Here is a 16,714-nt window from a genome sequence, read left to right on the forward strand (position 1 = left end):
TTCTTGCATTTGTTTGTTTTCATTTATTTTGATGTTTTTGTTTTGGCTTTGTTTTACACTTATTTTATTCATTCATTTGTGTGTGTGAGAGAGAGAGAGAGAGAGAGAAGGAGAGAGAGAGAGAGAGAGCAGGTGCCAACAGTAAAGTCTGTCAACAACTTGTGAGAGTTCTTCTTCTACCATGTGGGGTCCAAGGATTGGTCATCAGGCTTGGCAGCAAGCACCCTCACCCACTGAGCCATCTCACAGGCTGTGTTTTATTTTGGAGGGATGGTGGAGGTGGGGGGGGGTGTCTCACTATGTAGCCCAGGCTAGCCTCAAACTTGCTATGTAGCCAAGCATGACTTTGGACTCTGATCCTCTGCCTCTATCTTTCTGGAGCTGAGATTACAAGCATGCAATGCCACACCTGGTTTAGGCAGAGTTGGGGATAGAACCCACAGCTTCCTAAATGCTGGGCAAGTTCTCTACCAACTGAACTACAGGCCCGGCCTGAGACTGGAAACTATTTCCTGTTGTTGTTGTTGTTGGGAGTGGGCGTTGGGGTTGTGGTGGTGATTTTTGTTTGTTTGTTTGTTGTTTGGTTTGGTTTGGTGTTTTTTTTTTTGTTCCTTTGTTTTTGTTTTTTTGTTTTTTTTTTTTTTTACAAGACAGGGTTTCTCTTTGCATAGCCCTGGCATAACCTCAGCAAAATCCTGGGTTCAATCCCCAGCAGGGCACAAACAAACAAACTCTTGTCTGAGGCACACCACACCGGAATGACAACAAAGCCAAACATCTCAAAGCCTGATCTAGATGTCTAGATGTGGTTGAAAAATTGCTTTAGGGACCCCTAGCTTCCCCAGCAGTGTTCCCCAAGCCTCCTGTCCCAGTGGAAAGGTTAGCTATGTCTGAGTGGGGTGGAAGGATGGAGGGTGACTCTACTTCATCTCACCCCCCAACCATCGGTTGCTCTCCAAACAGCTTCATCTGCATCTCCATTCTGTCTCCCAGGCCCCGAGAAAGTCTTTGAGGACCTCAGCAATATCTAGAAAGATAAGCTTGTCTATAAAACTCCCATCGCTGTGGAAGCAGAGACAAGAAGACCATAAAATTTAAATTCTACTCTCCATGGAAAGTTCCATATCTCTGGGTGGTGGTGGAGGTGCGTGCATTTAATCCCCGTGCTCCCAAGGCAGGGGCAGGCAGATCTCTGAGTTCCAGGCCAGCCTGGTCTACAGAATGAGTTCTAGGACAGCCTGGAGTACACAGAGAAACCCTACCTAGAAAAACAACAAAACAAAAATAGAAAAAGAAAGAAAGAAAGAAAAAAGGAAAGGAAGAAAAGCAGGAACAGAAAGAAGCTAGGCTTCAGGGCTGGTGAGAGAACTTCCCGAGGAGAAAGCCCGAGTGCAGGGAGGTGATCTAGAGAAGGTGAACTCTTAGAGTCCACTTCTGAACTTTGCTGTAGAGGCATAGGACAATCATAAGAGCGCCTGGGTACAAGCAAGCATTGGGGTTCAACCGCACAGGACCCTGGGAAAGTGAAGAAGGCAGGCAAGCGATTTACTGAACTCACTATGAAGCAGAGGATGACCCTGAATTTCTGGTTATCCATCTATCTATCTTATCTATCTATCTATCTATCTATCTATCTATCCTATCTCTCTCTCTCTCTCCATCTATCTATCTAGTGTTTATGTGTCTAGGAATACATATGGATCTCAGAGGTCAAATTTTAAAAATCGAGTATTTTCTTCCAACATGTGGGTCCTAGGGTTTGAACTCTTGTCCTCAAGCCTGGTGGCAAAGGCTTTTACCGGCTAGCGGTCTTGTTTGTTGTTTGGGATTTTTTTTTTTGTCTCTTTCTTTCTCTCTCTCTCTCTCTCTCTCTTTCTTTCTTTCTTTCTTTCTTTATTTCTTTCCTGTCTGTCTGTCTGTCTATCTGTCTGTCTGTCTCCACCTCCCGAGTGTTACACTTACAGAATCACCCCCATGCTAGTGTCTGTGGTTCGGAGGATCGAACCCAAGGCTTTGTGCACGCTAGCCAGCCCCAGCCCAGTCCCAGCCCCAGCCAGACTTTCTGAAACCTGAAAAGTAGAGACTAAAAAGTGCTCTCAACAGAAAGAAAGGCGAAGCACCGCCAAAGCTCCAGGATCAGTGGTTTCACACCACGCTCACTGGTTATGCTAATTTAAACATCACCTGCCAACTAAGGGCCACGCCCACCACAAGGACCTATCAGGAGAACAGGGGCGTGGCCATGGTAATTAGGCGCAGCTGGCTACGTTAAGCGCTCTCCAGAGCGCCCGAGAGTTGGCGACAATAGTGGCCATGGCGCGCGCGCTGGCGGATCTATCCGTGAACTTGCAGGTCCCCCGGGTCGTCCCTAGCCCGGACTCGGACTCGGATACGGACTTGGAGGATCCGAGTCCCCGGCGCAGCGCGGGTGGCCTGCATCGATCACAGGTCATCCACAGCGGACACTTCATGGTGTCTTCGCCGCACAGCGACTCGCTGACCCGGCGACGCGACCAGGAGGGGCCCGTGGGGCTCGCCGACTTCGGGCCGCGCAGCATCGATCCGACACTCACCCACCTCTTCGAGTGCTTGAGCCTGGCTTACAGGTGAGGGCGGACCGGGGAGCCTGAGTCCCAGCTTTCCGTGGTGGGACCGCGCACTGGGGCTCCTGTCCCAAACTGCTACGGGGGACGCTGGACACAACTTAGGCATTATCTTCCTCGCCTGGTCCTGCGCAACCCACGGACCCTCATGAATCATTTGTGTCCCATCACTTGCTTGTGGCGCCACTGTCCTGTCCTCCACCTTTGTCTCCACCTTTGCAGGGCCTTCTACGGTTGGGCCCCCGCTCTTTGATTCTTCTGCTTTTGCACTTAAATGCCAGGTGTCTTTCACACTCCTCAGACTATAACCCATCCCGTCCACTGCCTCCCTCCACTCGTGGTATGCCTGGACTGTTTCGTTCATCCTCAGCAGTCCCTGCAAAGTCCCACTCTTCCCTGCACGCTGCAGTTATCCCGTGGTCGCCCTCATAGGCAGTGTCCACTTACATGGAAACAGTTTCTTGCTCACTTGCCCAGACACCATTTATTTTGGCTTGATTTAGTTTGGTGAGCCAGAGTCTCACTCTAAAGTTCAGGCTGGCATTGAGCTAGGTAGCCCAGGCTGGACTCCCATCTCGGCCTCCCAAATACGGGGATTACAGGCATGAGCCACCGTGTCTGATTTAGAACGCTACGTCAAGGTTGGCGGGAAGACGGTGCCCAGCACCTGCCCAGAGCCAGCAGAGGGTGCTGCAGTCCACCCTAGGTCGGGTAGGGAAAACCTGGTCTCCCCGAACCCGGTAAGAGGCTGCAAGGCAGCCAGGAACCCTGTAACTACGGCTCAGACCTCCGGGGCCGCACCCAGCTTCAGCCCCACCTATGTGTCCCCGAGGAGGGCGCGAACTGGGGTCTTGGCCCAGTGCCCTGGAGCAAAGTTCCCGGGAGCAGTGGGAAGAGGATAAATTATCAACCGAAAACAGTAGGAGAGAAAGGGGGATCGGCCGGCCTTGATCTTTCTTCTCTGTAAATATCACGCTTCTTCAGCGAGCCTCCTCCCCTTCGTAGAACCGCTGGCTGTAGACCGGCACCTGCAGCCCCACAGGGGACCTGGAGCTGGGGTGGGAATTGCGGAAGAGCGTGGCCCACCTCGTGGCGGCAGAGCCACGCGACCCCATTGGCTGGAGGCAGAGTAACCTTGGCCCACAAGTTCTGGCCTCAAGCCCAGGTCATGTTGCAACCTGATAGTTCAGGGCGCTGAGACCAATGTGGAAAGTTCAAATTCCCTGTCCCGTTGCCCCTCCCCCGCCCTTGGACATCATGAGACTGCCTGGGAAGGGGCCATCTAAGGTCTCAGAACACCAGAAGCAGCTCACACTGGGGCAGTGCTTTAATTATCAAAGACTTCCGATTAAAGGAGAGGGAGAATATCCCTCACTCTCTTTCTCTTATTGAGTCCCACACTGTAGACTAAGCTAGCCTGGAACTCACTGTAAAACCGAGGCTGGCCTGGAATTCTGCTCTGGCCTTCCAAGTGCTGGAACTACAGGCACGAGCCACAAGAAGCCTTGGGTCCCCATGTTCCCCCAAAGGGTCTCCCGTTTCCCGACCACTCCCAACTCAGGCTTCCTGCTTCGGCCATACATTCCACTTGGGCAGGTTTAGAGGGCTTTCCAGCTCAGACCTTGGGCAGACAGAAGGGAAGCGGTTTTAGAGAAAGAGCACGTGGAGGGTCTGAGGGCACTCCCTAAACTGCAGCTCCCTAGGGTGGAGAGTGCCGTGTCCCCCACCCGCCAAAGAGCCAGACTATTAAATTCTCTTGAGTGGGATTCTGAGGATACCCAAGTTAGCCAAGTACACAGGAGTTTTTGGTGAAGAAAAAAAAAAAAAAACATAAAACAAAACGTGGGCCAGGAGAGGCTCTGCCAGGGAGGGTGCTTGGTCCCGGACTGGTGACCTGAGTCTGATTCCCAGTACCCACATCAAAGTGGCTGCAGGGAATTGACTCCATAGTTGTCTGAACTCTGACCTCCATGTGCCACCCACGAGCTCCCCTCCCAGTGAGACATAAAAATAAAAACAAAAGCAAATGCCCCGTGCTCACGCTCATGAACCCTGTGGGGTTGGGCATGCCTAGAATCCTAGAACTCAGGCTGAGGATGGAGGGCCAGGAGGTCAAGGTTGCCCTCCACTGCGGAGGAACTTAAGGTCTGAGGCCAGCTGGAGATGATAGGAGATCCTACCATCTCAAACAAACAAACAAACAAACAAACAAACAAATCTGCGGACTGTAAGATGTGACTAGGGGTTCTCTGAAGCCAAGGGTATTGCAGAGGGTGAGGCTCTCCAGTGAACAGCTAGAAATGTGGGGTTGGGGCAGCCAGGCAGGGGGTCTGGTGGTGGGTGGAACTGGTCAGTTAGGCAGGGAGAAGGACAGCCTGCAGACAGCCCACAGAGGCCTGGGCACCTCACCCCTGCCAAGAAGCGCTCCTGGCACACTCTGTTCCCTGCTTCTGTGGGTGGAAGCCCCAGGGAGGATAGCTGTAAATGGTCCAAGAAGGCACTTGTCTAGGGAGTGGTGGCATAGGCTGGTCATCCCAGCAGTCTGTAGGCTGAGGCAGGAGGATGAGGCTCCAGACCAGCCTGGGGCTACAGAGCAAGGCCCCGCATTAAAACAAACAAGCTAGCTGGCAAAAATTAAAAAAAAAAAAAAAAAAGAGGGACTTGGTGTAAAGTTATTTGTCTTACAAGCTTAAGGACCTGAGTTCAAGCCCCAGAACTGACAAGAAAAAAAAAAAAAGAGTCTGGTTTGCTGGTGTGTGCTTGTGATCCCAGTAGTCAAGACAGAGATGGCTAGCCAGCTGCCTGTAGCCTGCCAGCTAAGCAGCCTAGCTTACTTGGTTGGTGAGTTCCAGGCCAATGAGAGAGACTGTCTCAAAAACGGAGGCAGATTCATTTGAGGAACCACGTTTGAGTTTGTCCTCTGGTCTCACAGAGTGTATGCACCCCACATCCTCCCTCTCTCCCACTTCTGAGGTTTTCTGGTTCACCCCATTGCACACAGCTTTTGAACCTTGGCCCTAGACTTTTTGCACCAAACCGGACTCTTCTCTCACGTGCATTCAACCAAATCCTTTCCTCGGGACTTGGATATTGTCACTGACTCATCCCCCTCATCCTAGGCTACCAACCCTCTGCGGGAGTTGGAGGAGGGACAGCAGAAGGCTGGGGTAGGACCCTGGGGGAACAGAACCTAATGGTTGCTGGGATACAGACAGAGGTCACAAACTTAGGAGTGTCCCCCATTTACTCTATATGACAACAGGAGCTGGCCCAGGAAGGATTAGTGTCCCCAACCCAATCATGTTCACTTCTTGGACAGATGGTATTTATCTAGCTATGGGAGGTAGGGGACCAGCCATCAGGCTAGGGTGGCCTATTTGGGTAATGAAGCCCATTGTCTCCTGAGGTGGCAGCCCCTGCCACCCCACGTCCCACACCCTGGCAGCCACCATTAGCTCAAAGCAAATACTGGAGCTTGGAGACGAGAAAGGAGAGGAGAGCCAATGACCCATGCACTCAAGGTAGTGCAGGAAGAGGAGGAGGGCTCAGATGCTCACCCCTCATCCCTTACCCTCATCCCTCACCCAGGGGAGCTACCCAGAGAGCAGGCCTTCGTGTGTGTTGTGTGTGTGTGTGTGTGTGTGTGTGTGTGTGTGTCTATACAGTCTATACTGTCTATACAGTGTTGAGGATGGAATCCAGTCGTGTCCAGTTCCTGGGAAAGCTGCCACTGAGCCACGCCCCCAGCCCCTCACTGGGGATTCTAGAAAGTGCTCTGTTGGCAGAGCCACACTCCCAGCCCCAGCCTGACTTTCTGGATGGCTAAACCTTTGAAGCTTTGAGTGAGGAGTTTGAAGATGGGCCAGAATGACTCGGAGGCAAGATTGGTTTGTAGACCATGAGGAAGGAAAGTCAGGACTAAAGATAGGACAGGAAGGTGTCCAAGACCTTGATTGTCTTCATCTTGGCCTCTTGGGCCAGCTTCCAGGTACTGATAACTTAGCCTGTTCTCAGAGGAACCTTGAGAGTGGAAGCCATTGCTTGTGCATACCACCTGCACACCATATGCTCGCTCAGTGGACCCCTAGATAAGGTCGAGGTTAAGATTCTATTTCTAGCCAGGAGGCGGTGGCACCTGCCTTTAATCCCAACACTCAGGAGGCAGAGGTGGACAGATCTCTGAGTTCAAGGCTAGCCTGGTCTACAGAGTTGATTTCAAGGCCAGCCTGGTCTATATAATGAGTTCCAAAACAGCTAGGGCTACCCAGCAAGATGCTCTAAGTCTTACCGTATCCCTTTGGAGGTATCTCTTTCCCTCTGTGACCCTCAAAGAGATAGATTATGTCATTGGAGCTAGAGACATGGTTTGGATTGATTAAGAGCACTGGCTGCTCTTGCAGAGGACCCAGGTTTGCTTCCCAGCACCCACATGGCAGCTCACAGTCATCAGTAACTCCGTTCCAGGGGGTCCGACGCCCTCTTTTGTTGCTGTAGCCACCAGGCATTCATGTGGTACAGATGGACTCTCATACACATAAAATAAAAATAAAACCTTTTATTTAAAAAAAGTGTAAGAGCCAGCCTGGTCTACAGAGTGAGTTCCAGGACAGCCAGGGGTACAAGAGAAACCCTGTCTCAAACAAACAAACAAAGTTTAGAAGGTGTAAGAGTTGGGCATGAGAAAGTGGGCACGCCTGTAATCCCAGCATTCTGGAGGCAGAGGCAGGAGGAGCGGAAGCTCAAGGCCAGCCTTGGCTACATATTGAGCCCGAGATGACACACTGAAGACTCATTCTGCTATCTGAAGATGAGATAAAGACCCTGTGTTGGGATAGAGAGGTGGCTCAGTGGTTAAGAACACTGACTGCTCTTCCAGAGTCCTGAGTTCAATTGCTCACACCCACATGGTGGCTCACAACCATCTGTAATGGGGTCTGATGCCCTCTTCTGGCATGTAAGTGTATATGCAGATAGAGCACTCATACACATTAAATAAATAAATCTTAAAAAAAAGAAGACCCCCTCCCCCAAAGACAAAAGAAAGCTGTGAGAGCCCTGCATGGTGATATATACCTCCTATAATCATAGTATTGAAGATGCAATGCTGAGGCAGAAGGATCTCTGGGGCATTTAAAGTCTTTTTATTAGCATATGTTAGTTACACAAGAGAGCATTTCATTATGGCATTTTTATGCACGTAGACAAGAAATTTAGATGACACTCTCTTGTCTTCTCTCATATCAGCTCATCTCCTTCCTCTTCAAAATTCTCTTTTACTTTCATGTCTTACTTGGTGCTAGGGATGGGGGGTAGTCTTTGTGTATTCCTGGCTGTCCTAGATCTCACTCTGTAGACCAGGCTGGCTTCAAACTCAAGAGATCTGCCTGTTTCTGCCTCCCAAGTGCTGGGATTAAAAGTGTGTGCCACCACCACCTGTCATCATATCTTACATTTAAAAATAACATTTATTTAGTGTGTGTGTGCATGTGCAGGGTTGCAGTGCATGCCCTGGTGTGGTGGTCAGAGAACAATTTGTGAGCTCTATAGCCTTCAAGCACATGGGTCATAGGGATCAAACTCAGGTCATGAGGCTTGGCAGCAAGCACCCTTACCTGCTAAGCCATCTAGCTGGCCCTCCTGCTTTCTTTTGTACTTTTGATCCAGTGAGTGTAGGGTTGCTACAGGTTTGTGGCTGAGGGGTTATTTCAGAGCACGACCATCCTAAGTGTCTACAGCACGGTAGAAACCATCTCCCCCTCACCCCCCTGTACCCACTCGCCACTTATAGGACAGAGTGGAGCCTCTAGAGTGTCTCCGACCACGACGAGACAATGTGATGTCTAATTCCATGCCATCCTGGGCTACCTATAGAAACTCTCGGGCTTGACAGATGGCTTAGCAGAAGGAGCTAGCCAATAGCTAGCTGAGCTCAATTCCTAGCACCCACATGGCGGCTCACAAATGTCTGTAACTCCAGTTCCAGGGGATCTGACACACAGACAGACAGGCAGAGACTCCAGTGCACACAAAAATAAATCTGAAAAAATCTGAAAGGGGAGAAACTCTTTCTTCTTCTACACACACACACACACACACACACACACACACACACACACCCCATACTGGATGTGAAAACTCTTGCCTTTAAGGCCAATGGACGGTGTTAATCTGGAGACAATTGATAACAAGTACCTGCCTTCGGATGGGAGGAGATGGCCCATGGACAAAGGGTGGGCTTTGGATGGGCTGTTAATAAGGTTTGACTTCAGGATGGGGATTTCGGGCTGTTAAATAATAGATGGGATTTGAGGACTGCAGAGGAATTGTAGCCATCACGGCATGCTACTGCACAAATCCTCCCGTCGTCTTTTCTGGCCCCACCCTGATATTCTTTCTGCTCCCTCTGTCTAACAGTGGCAAGCTGGTCTCTCCCAAGTGGAAGAACTTCAAAGGCCTCAAGTTGCTATGCCGGGACAAGATCCGGCTGAACAACGCCATCTGGAGAGCCTGGTACATTCAGTGTGAGTGGGTGCCATGGGTCCCTTGTGTTTGGGAGGGCTCCGTCTAGTCAGAGGGCTGCACCCATGGAGCCAAGAGCCAGCGCCCATGCCCATAGGGTGCACAGTGCCAGCCTTGTGGGGGAGAGGGAACTGCGCAAGGACCCTTGAACAGCTTCCAGCCTTCAGAGGGTCTTGAGGAGTCTGTCCCAAAGGTCACTTCCCACTGTGAGACATGATGCGGCAAAGGGCACCTTGAAAGCTCTGAAGGAGGCCGCGCCGTGGGTGCCGGGTCAAGATCCGGTCAGCAGCCCTTTCATTGAGTAATCTACTTGGAATGCTCTGGTAAAAAGAAGTCAGTTCGGGCCAGAAATGTGGCTCAGGGGTAGAACACCAGCCCAGAGTTCCCCTTACTCAGTAGGAGAGCACCCGCCTAGAGTCCCGGGTTTGGGGGGGGGGGGGTCGTCCAGTGGAAAAGTGTCTGCCTAGAATCCACCAAGGAGTGACGGCTGCCGGATGTGGATCAGCAGTAACACATTTACTAAGCATATTCAAGCCCCTTGGTTCCAACTCCAGTACCATACAAAGGGTATGGGGGCATTTACATACCATGCCGGTCCCATTCCAATGCTTTGTAAGTGAGGAAAATTCTGCAGGGCTCACCATCAGCCTTTCTCTGTATAGCCCAGAGCTCCTCCATAGACCAGGCTGGCCTCGAACACAGAGATCCTCCCTCCCTCTGCCTCCGGAGCGCTGGAATTAAAGGCTTGCACCACCACTACCCAGCACCGTCAGTCTTTCAATGAACACCCCGTAGGGACCTGCTGGGATTTAGGCAGAAGTCCATAAAGCCATGTTGAAAAAGACGCTGGACTCAGAGTTGCTCAGATGGGTTTCGAGGCTCTGCATCTTACTAGCTGTGTGATTTCAAGCAAGTTGCCTAATCTCTTCGAACTTACTTCCCTAGCTAGCCATGAAGCCAATATTCCTAACTTCTCATGGCTGGTATGATAAAAACAGATATAAGTGGGTATCTTAGTTAGGGTTTTTATTGCTGTGAAGAGACACCATGACTAAGGCAACACTTTTTTTTTTAAAGATTTATTTATTTATTATATGTAAATACACTGTAGCTGTCTTCAGACACACCAGAAGAGAGAGTCAGATCTTGTTACGGATGGTTGTGAGCCACCATGTGGTTGCTGGGATTTGAACTCTGGACCTTCGGAAGAGCAGTCGGGTGCTCTTACCCACTGAGCCATCTCACCAGCCCAACACTTTTTTTTTATTATTTATTTTTATTTTATGTGCACTGGTGTTTGTCCCTTATATATGTATGAGGATGTAGGATCCCCTGTAACTGGCATTACAGACAGTTTTGAGCTGCCCAGTGGGTACTGGGAATTGCACCTGAGTCCTCTGGAAGAGCAGCCAATGCTCCTAGGGCAACTCTTATAAAGGACAGCATTTCATTGGAGCTGACTTACAGTTTTAGAGGTTCAGTCCATTGTCATCATGGTGAGAACCATGGCAGCATTCACGCAGGTGACACACTTCCTCTAACAAGGCCACGCCTACTCCGGCAAAGCCACACCTCCTAATATTACCCCTCCCCATGGGCCGAGCATGCAAACACATGACTGTATGGGGGGGGGGCATATCTATTCAAACCACCACAGAGAACCTAGCATTGAGCGGAGGTTTTGTGAATGATATGACAAGAAGAGGTTACAGTCATGTATTTGGGGACAGCCCCTCTGTGGCAAGGCAGTAAGATCAAAGGTTGTGTTGAGCCGGAAACACAGCTCTGGAGGTAAACACATTTACCTTTCTCTTTACCGGCCAGGCTGGATCCCATCCAAGCACCGTGGAACTGTTACACTGTAGCTTCTATTGATCCATGTGACCTGCACTTGAATAAATTATCTTATTTAAGACTCAAAAGAGGCCAGGGGTGATGACGGGAGTCTACAGGCAGAGGCAGGAGGATCTCTGTGAGTTTGAGGCCAGCTTTGTCAACGTAGTGAGTGAGTGTCAGAACCGCCAGGTCTACAAGGTGAGATCCTATGGAGATCATAGAAGCGGCACTGAGAGTGACAAGGGCAGCTTGCAAACACCCGACTGGGCAGCCTCAAACGTGGCAAGCAGAAGCAGGGGAGCATCCTTCATCCATCCTGCTGTAGCAAGTTCCGGGCCAGCCTGGACTAGGTGAAGTCCTATCTGACAAGAAGGTGGGGGTGTGAGAACACGTCCTCAGGGAGAGGTTTCACCCTCCCACTTTCAGCTGTCCAGCTGTGTCACTTGCCCAGCATCGTCCAGGGAAGGACCCACAGCCAGTGGGGGTGTGGCTCAACCAGGGAGCACTTGCCTAGACACCCCCCTCCCCAGGCACACAAGAACTACCTGCCGTTTTGCATGGCTTCTCTGGGTCTCCAAGAAGTTATCTGACAGACTCTAGGCAAATTAGGAAACCGGAATGTTGTTGAAATTTTTAAAACTTTTTTTTAAAGATTTATTTATTTTATGTATGTGAGTACAATGTAGCTGTACAGATGGTTGGTAAGCCTTCATGTGGTTGTTGGAAATTGAATTTTAGGACCTCTGCTCGCTCAGTCCCTGCTCCCTCCGGCCCAAAGATTTGTTTATCATTATACATAAGTACACTGTAGCTGTCTTCAGACGCACCAGAAGAGGGCGTCAGATCTCATTTCGGGTGGTTGTGAGCCACCATGTGGTTGCTGGGATTTGAACTCAGGACCTTTGGAAGAGCAGTCAGTGTTCTTACCTGCTGAGCCATCTCGCCAGCCCTGAAATTTTTAATCCCAATCCAAGATTTCGACCCTGCCTTTCCCCATTTAATTCCTGGATGAAAGACACACACAACCTTTATATTTACAATAAGCCTTACTCAGCACTAGAGCTGAGCAGTTATCTACCCTCTATGCTATTAATGCTTTACTGTTCTATTGATAACCCTGAGTTATTACTTTCTGTGTTTCATCTGGGCTGCTCTGAACTCCAATTGGCCAGCCCTCAGGCCACGTTTTCATGACTCACCTAACCCATGGTGGCTTCTCTCTCTCCCTTCACCTTCTCTCCCCTCATAGTTTTCCTCTGACCCCGGGGGGGCCCAACAATCACCCAGCTTCTTTTTTTTAACCTAAATTGTGAGCATCGAGCATAGACCCTGATGCTTCCAGAGCTTGTACTGATGGCGCCATCTCCTCCCTCTCTTCTTTCCTCCTTTCAAAACAGGGTCTCATATAGCCCAGGCAAGATCTGAATTCAGTACCAAGGTGACCTTGAACTTCTGATCTTTCTCTACCTCCTTAGTGATAGGCATACAGCGAATCACCATACACGCAGCCTACTGTGAGCTTGCTTGCTTTCTCCTCCCCTTCTTTTGAGACAGGGTTTTACTACGTATCCTTGACTGTCCTGAAACTTGCTATGTAGACCAGGCTGGCCCCAAACTCACAGAGGTGGGCCTGCCTCTGCCTCCCAGGTGCTGGTATTAAAGGCGGGTGCCACAATGTTAGGCTTTTCCAAGTGGTTGTTTGTTTGTTTGTTTGTTTGTTTGTTTGTTTTTTACTGCTTAGTTCTCAGGTATGTCTGTGCATATGTGTATCACTTAGCCGGCTCCTTGGAGGTGGGGAGGCTGGGACTGCTCGTTGTCATTATGATCAGAGTGGCAATATGTTCTTGTCTTAGAGCAAAGCCTGGTGTGATGGTATAGACGCCAGCTTCCTCAGGCTGAAGAAAGGTCTGGAATTCAAAGTCAGCCTGTGTAACCTACTGAGACTATATCTCAAAATAAAATCTATAATGTAAGCAAGAGATGTAGCTCATTGATAGAGTGTCAGCCTAGAATCCCCCAGGGAGGGGTTAGAGGTGTGGCTTAGCATGGTTTAGCAGTATCACATTTGCAAAGCATGCAGGAGGTCCCAGGTAATATTCAGCACAATTAATAAACCAGTCAGTAAATATATTTGAAAAATTAGGAAGCTAGAAAGCCAGGTGGGCATGACTTCCCCCACCTTTGAGTTTCTGGGGACTGGAGAGATGGCTCAGTGGTTAAGAGCACTTGTTGCTCCTGTAGAGGACCTGGGTTTGGTTCCTAGCATCCACGCAGTGGCTCCTAACCATCTACAACTCCATTTTCAAAGGACCTGATGCCCTCTTCTGACCTCCACAGGTACCAGGCACACACACACACACACACACACACAAACACACACACGGATGGACGGAAAACACTCAAATAAATGAACCTTTGAAATATTTTAAATATCTAAATAGGTGATTGTGGGCCCCAGCAGAGGTGGTGTGCACTTTTACTCCCAGCACTCAGAAAGCAGAGGCAGGCAGATCTTCGAGTTCGAGACCAGCCTGATCTACATAGTGAGTTCGATGATAGCCAGAGCTACACAGAGAAATCCTGTTTGAAAAACAAAAAACAAACAAACAAACAAACAAAGTGATTGAGATGATGGAAGTCTGTAATATCTGTAGGTACTGTAGAGGCTACGGGAGTTCAGTTGGGACTACACAGAAAGACAGTGTGTGTGTGTGTGTGTGTGTGTGTGTGTGTGTGTAGGCAGGTAAGATGGTTTGGTGGAGAGAGGCGCTTTCCACTAAGACTGACAGCCTGAATTTGCTTCACTGGATGATACGAAGGTGGATGGAGAGAACTAGCTCTAGAAAGTTCTGACCTCCATATGTGCACCATGGCACACATGTGCTCCTCTTCCCTCCCACACAAAATGAATGATGGTCATAAAAATGTAGCTCATCATAATAGTGGTAAAGCTGTGGATGTAACTCCAGTGGTACATCCTGAGCAGTGGTGGTAGCTCCAGTTCAGTCCCTAGTTGGAGAAAGCCTGGCTCACCCCCCCCCCCCCAGCAGAAAGTGTCATCTCATATCACCCAGCAGGGGGCACTACTGCTCCACTGCAGTTCCCTAAGTTCGTTGTGACCTGCGGTGTCCTTCCCTGTCTGCGCCACTCCTCTCCCACACTCCCAAAGCCTCTTGGTTTCTCCTCAGAGCTGCCAAGGCACTTTGCCCTTCTCCCTGGCAGGAGGGACTTTCCACTTGGCTTTATCTATCCCATGTTTGTTTTCCTTATCTCTCCTCCTACTCTGAGCAGCCCCGATTTATCCCTGATCCTCTCATCCCAGTGTTGGCCCCTGCAAAGGTGCAAAGGGTTAGTTAGTGAATGGCGGCCAGTGGGGGAAGGAGCACCAACCTGGAATGCCCCCAGGGAGGGGCTGGGGACAAGGAGGGGTGGCAGAGCAAATGCACAGAGGGTGTGGTTGGTGTTACATAAAACCTGTCACAGCCGTCTGTGCAGACCACAGGGTCCCTGAGTGGGGGAGGAGACAGGCAGGGCCCAGTCGTTCCTGGATATGTATACTCTTTCCTGGTGATCATGTTTGTATTTGGGAAGTCAGGAGGGAGATGTTCTGGAACCTTCCCTGCTCTAGGACCCTACTGATCTACACACACAAAGGTCCATCCCTTTGTCTTCGCTTCTTCCCTTCCACCTCCCTTTCTTCTTTGTTGGATCTTAGGTAGCCCAAACTAACTTAAGCTTCGTGTCACATTTTGACCTTCCTGCCTCCATTTCCCAAGTGCTGAAAGTGTAGGCGTGTGCTATCTCATTGGCATGAAATTTCTAGTCCCCCCCATACCTCTTTCCCTCCCTCCCTCTTTCTCCAGCTCCTCTTCTCTTTTATTCCTCCCTCCTTTTCTCTCTTTGTTTGTGATACTGAGGCCAGAACCCAGAGCCTCGAATGTACTAGCCATACTCTATACCACTGAGCTACGCCCCCCCAGCCCCTCCCTGGGAGATTCTAGGCAGGGGCTCTACCACAGAGCCACGCCCCCAGCCCCTCCCTAGGGGATTCTAGGCAGGGGCTCTACCACTAAGCCACGCCCCCGGCCCCTCCCTGGGGGATTCTAGGCAGGGGCTCTACCACTGAAGTACATAGCACCCAGCATGGCCTGTGATGAAGGCCTGTTGAGTTAATTGACCCTGAAGAGAAATAACTGACAGTGGAAGAAATCACAGTAAGAACTGGAGGAAGGTGTTTTTGGTAGAAGGTGTTTCTGTCTTCTAGAGAAGAGTCTTGTGGCATGGCTCATGCCTGGAGTAGCATTCAAGAAGCTATAAGGCAGGAGGATCACAAGTTCGAGGCTGTCTGGGACTATATTAGGACCTGTTTTATAAAAAAACAAACAAATAAGAAAGAGTGTAGGCTATGGCTTCAGGGTGGGACACATGATGGAGATATGGGAAGCTGGGCAGCCAGGTGAGGAGGAATTTGGAAACCAAGCGGGGTCTGAGAGGTGTGCTTCCGACCCTGGAGGCTGTGGGGGGCTATGGAATGTTTTAGAGTGGTGGCAGCAGAAATGGTGAGCGGCTGCGTAAGTTTAGGCTTGAGTCAAGGGAGGTCCATTCAAGTAATGATTGAGCTAGGGGATACTCGAGAAAGGATGGAGAGGAGGGGACAGTGGATGAACTGTCACGAGCCCTGTTGAGTTGACATGGTTGGACGTGGAACACTGAAAGCTGGGAAGGAAGTTTTGCAAGTTTTTGGGATATTTGCAATTCAGGGAGCAGCACAGAGCACTCAGGAGGCAGATCAAGGCGGGAGCTCCAGTGGCTTGTGGAGGAGGTGCGTGCTGTACAGGGTAGGGGTAGAGGGATGGAGTTGGGCCTTCTGCGGAGACACTGAGATCCCAGCGCTGAAGATGGGGCGGGAGGGGTGGGCACATGTGACACCTGCAGAACCGGAGCGTGAGAAGGACAGGTCCACTCCTTAGCGCAACAAAAGAGGAAAACCGTGGGCATTGGGAAAGAGCCCAGAGCTAAAGCAAAGTGGGAGGTTTGAGATGGCTCAGTGGTTAAGAGCACTGGCTGCTCTTCCAGGAGTCCTGAGTTCAAATCCCAGCATCCACATGGCAGTTCATAACCATCTATAATGGGATCTGGTGTTGTAGATGTGTATGCAGACAACACACATTATTTATTTATTTATTTATTTATTTAATGAATAAAGTTGGAAGCCTGGGCTACATAGTGGGTCCAGGCTAGCCTGAACTATAATAGTAATAATCGGTGTCAAAATAAAAAATAATTTTCGGTGCTGGTGAGATGGCTCAGTGGTTAAGAGCACTCACTGACTGCTCTTAATTCAATTCCCAGCAACCACATGGTGGCTCACAACCACCTATAAGGGGATCTGATGCCCTCCTCTGGCCCATGGATGTATATGCAGCAGAACACTCATGCATTAAATAAATAAAAAGAAACGAGTGTACACAAGGCTTAGTGTGTATCTCCTCAGTACACTTTCTCAGAACCATCCACTGAGGATGGGGGTGTGGCTCAGCAGTGGCGTGCCTGGACTGTCCCAGTGAGAGACAGGGAGAGAGAGAGAGACAGAGAGACAGAGAGAGAGAGAGACAGAGAGAGAGGGGGAGATTCAGTAGTAGAACTTGTAGCGAGAGATAGGAGGAGGCAGGGAGGGAAGAGAAGTGGCTCAGTGGGTAGTATTTCTAGCATGCAGGAAGCTCTGGGTTCCTTCACCATCGCTGCATAAAATGTAC

At 50.0% G+C, this 16,714-nt stretch overlaps 1 protein-coding gene across 16 annotated transcripts in view; it reads left to right on the plus strand.

Moving 5' to 3' along the window:
• The window catches only part of Mlxipl (MLX interacting protein-like), a 49,879-nt gene that overhangs the window by 14,720 nt on the left and 18,445 nt on the right, over nucleotides 1–16,714 (plus strand). For 5 of the 16 annotated variants that reach the window (XM_006504477.4, XM_006504480.3, XM_006504478.3 and 2 more), the window contains exons 1-2: nucleotides 2,268–2,606; nucleotides 9,018–9,124. In XM_006504477.4, coding sequence (XP_006504540.1) covers nucleotides 2,314–2,606; nucleotides 9,018–9,124 — 400 coding nt within the window. In that variant the 5' untranslated portion in view covers nucleotides 2,268–2,313. Of the gene's footprint in view, nucleotides 1–2,259; nucleotides 2,607–9,017; nucleotides 9,125–16,714 lie in introns of those variants that run through there. The other 11 variants (NR_152880.1, NR_152882.1, NR_152881.1 and 8 more) reach the window with 5 other exon arrangements.

This window comes from Mus musculus, chromosome 5 (assembly GCF_000001635.26).
Source record: "Mus musculus strain C57BL/6J chromosome 5, GRCm38.p6 C57BL/6J".
NCBI classification, from domain to species: Eukaryota; Metazoa; Chordata; class Mammalia; order Rodentia; family Muridae; genus Mus; species Mus musculus.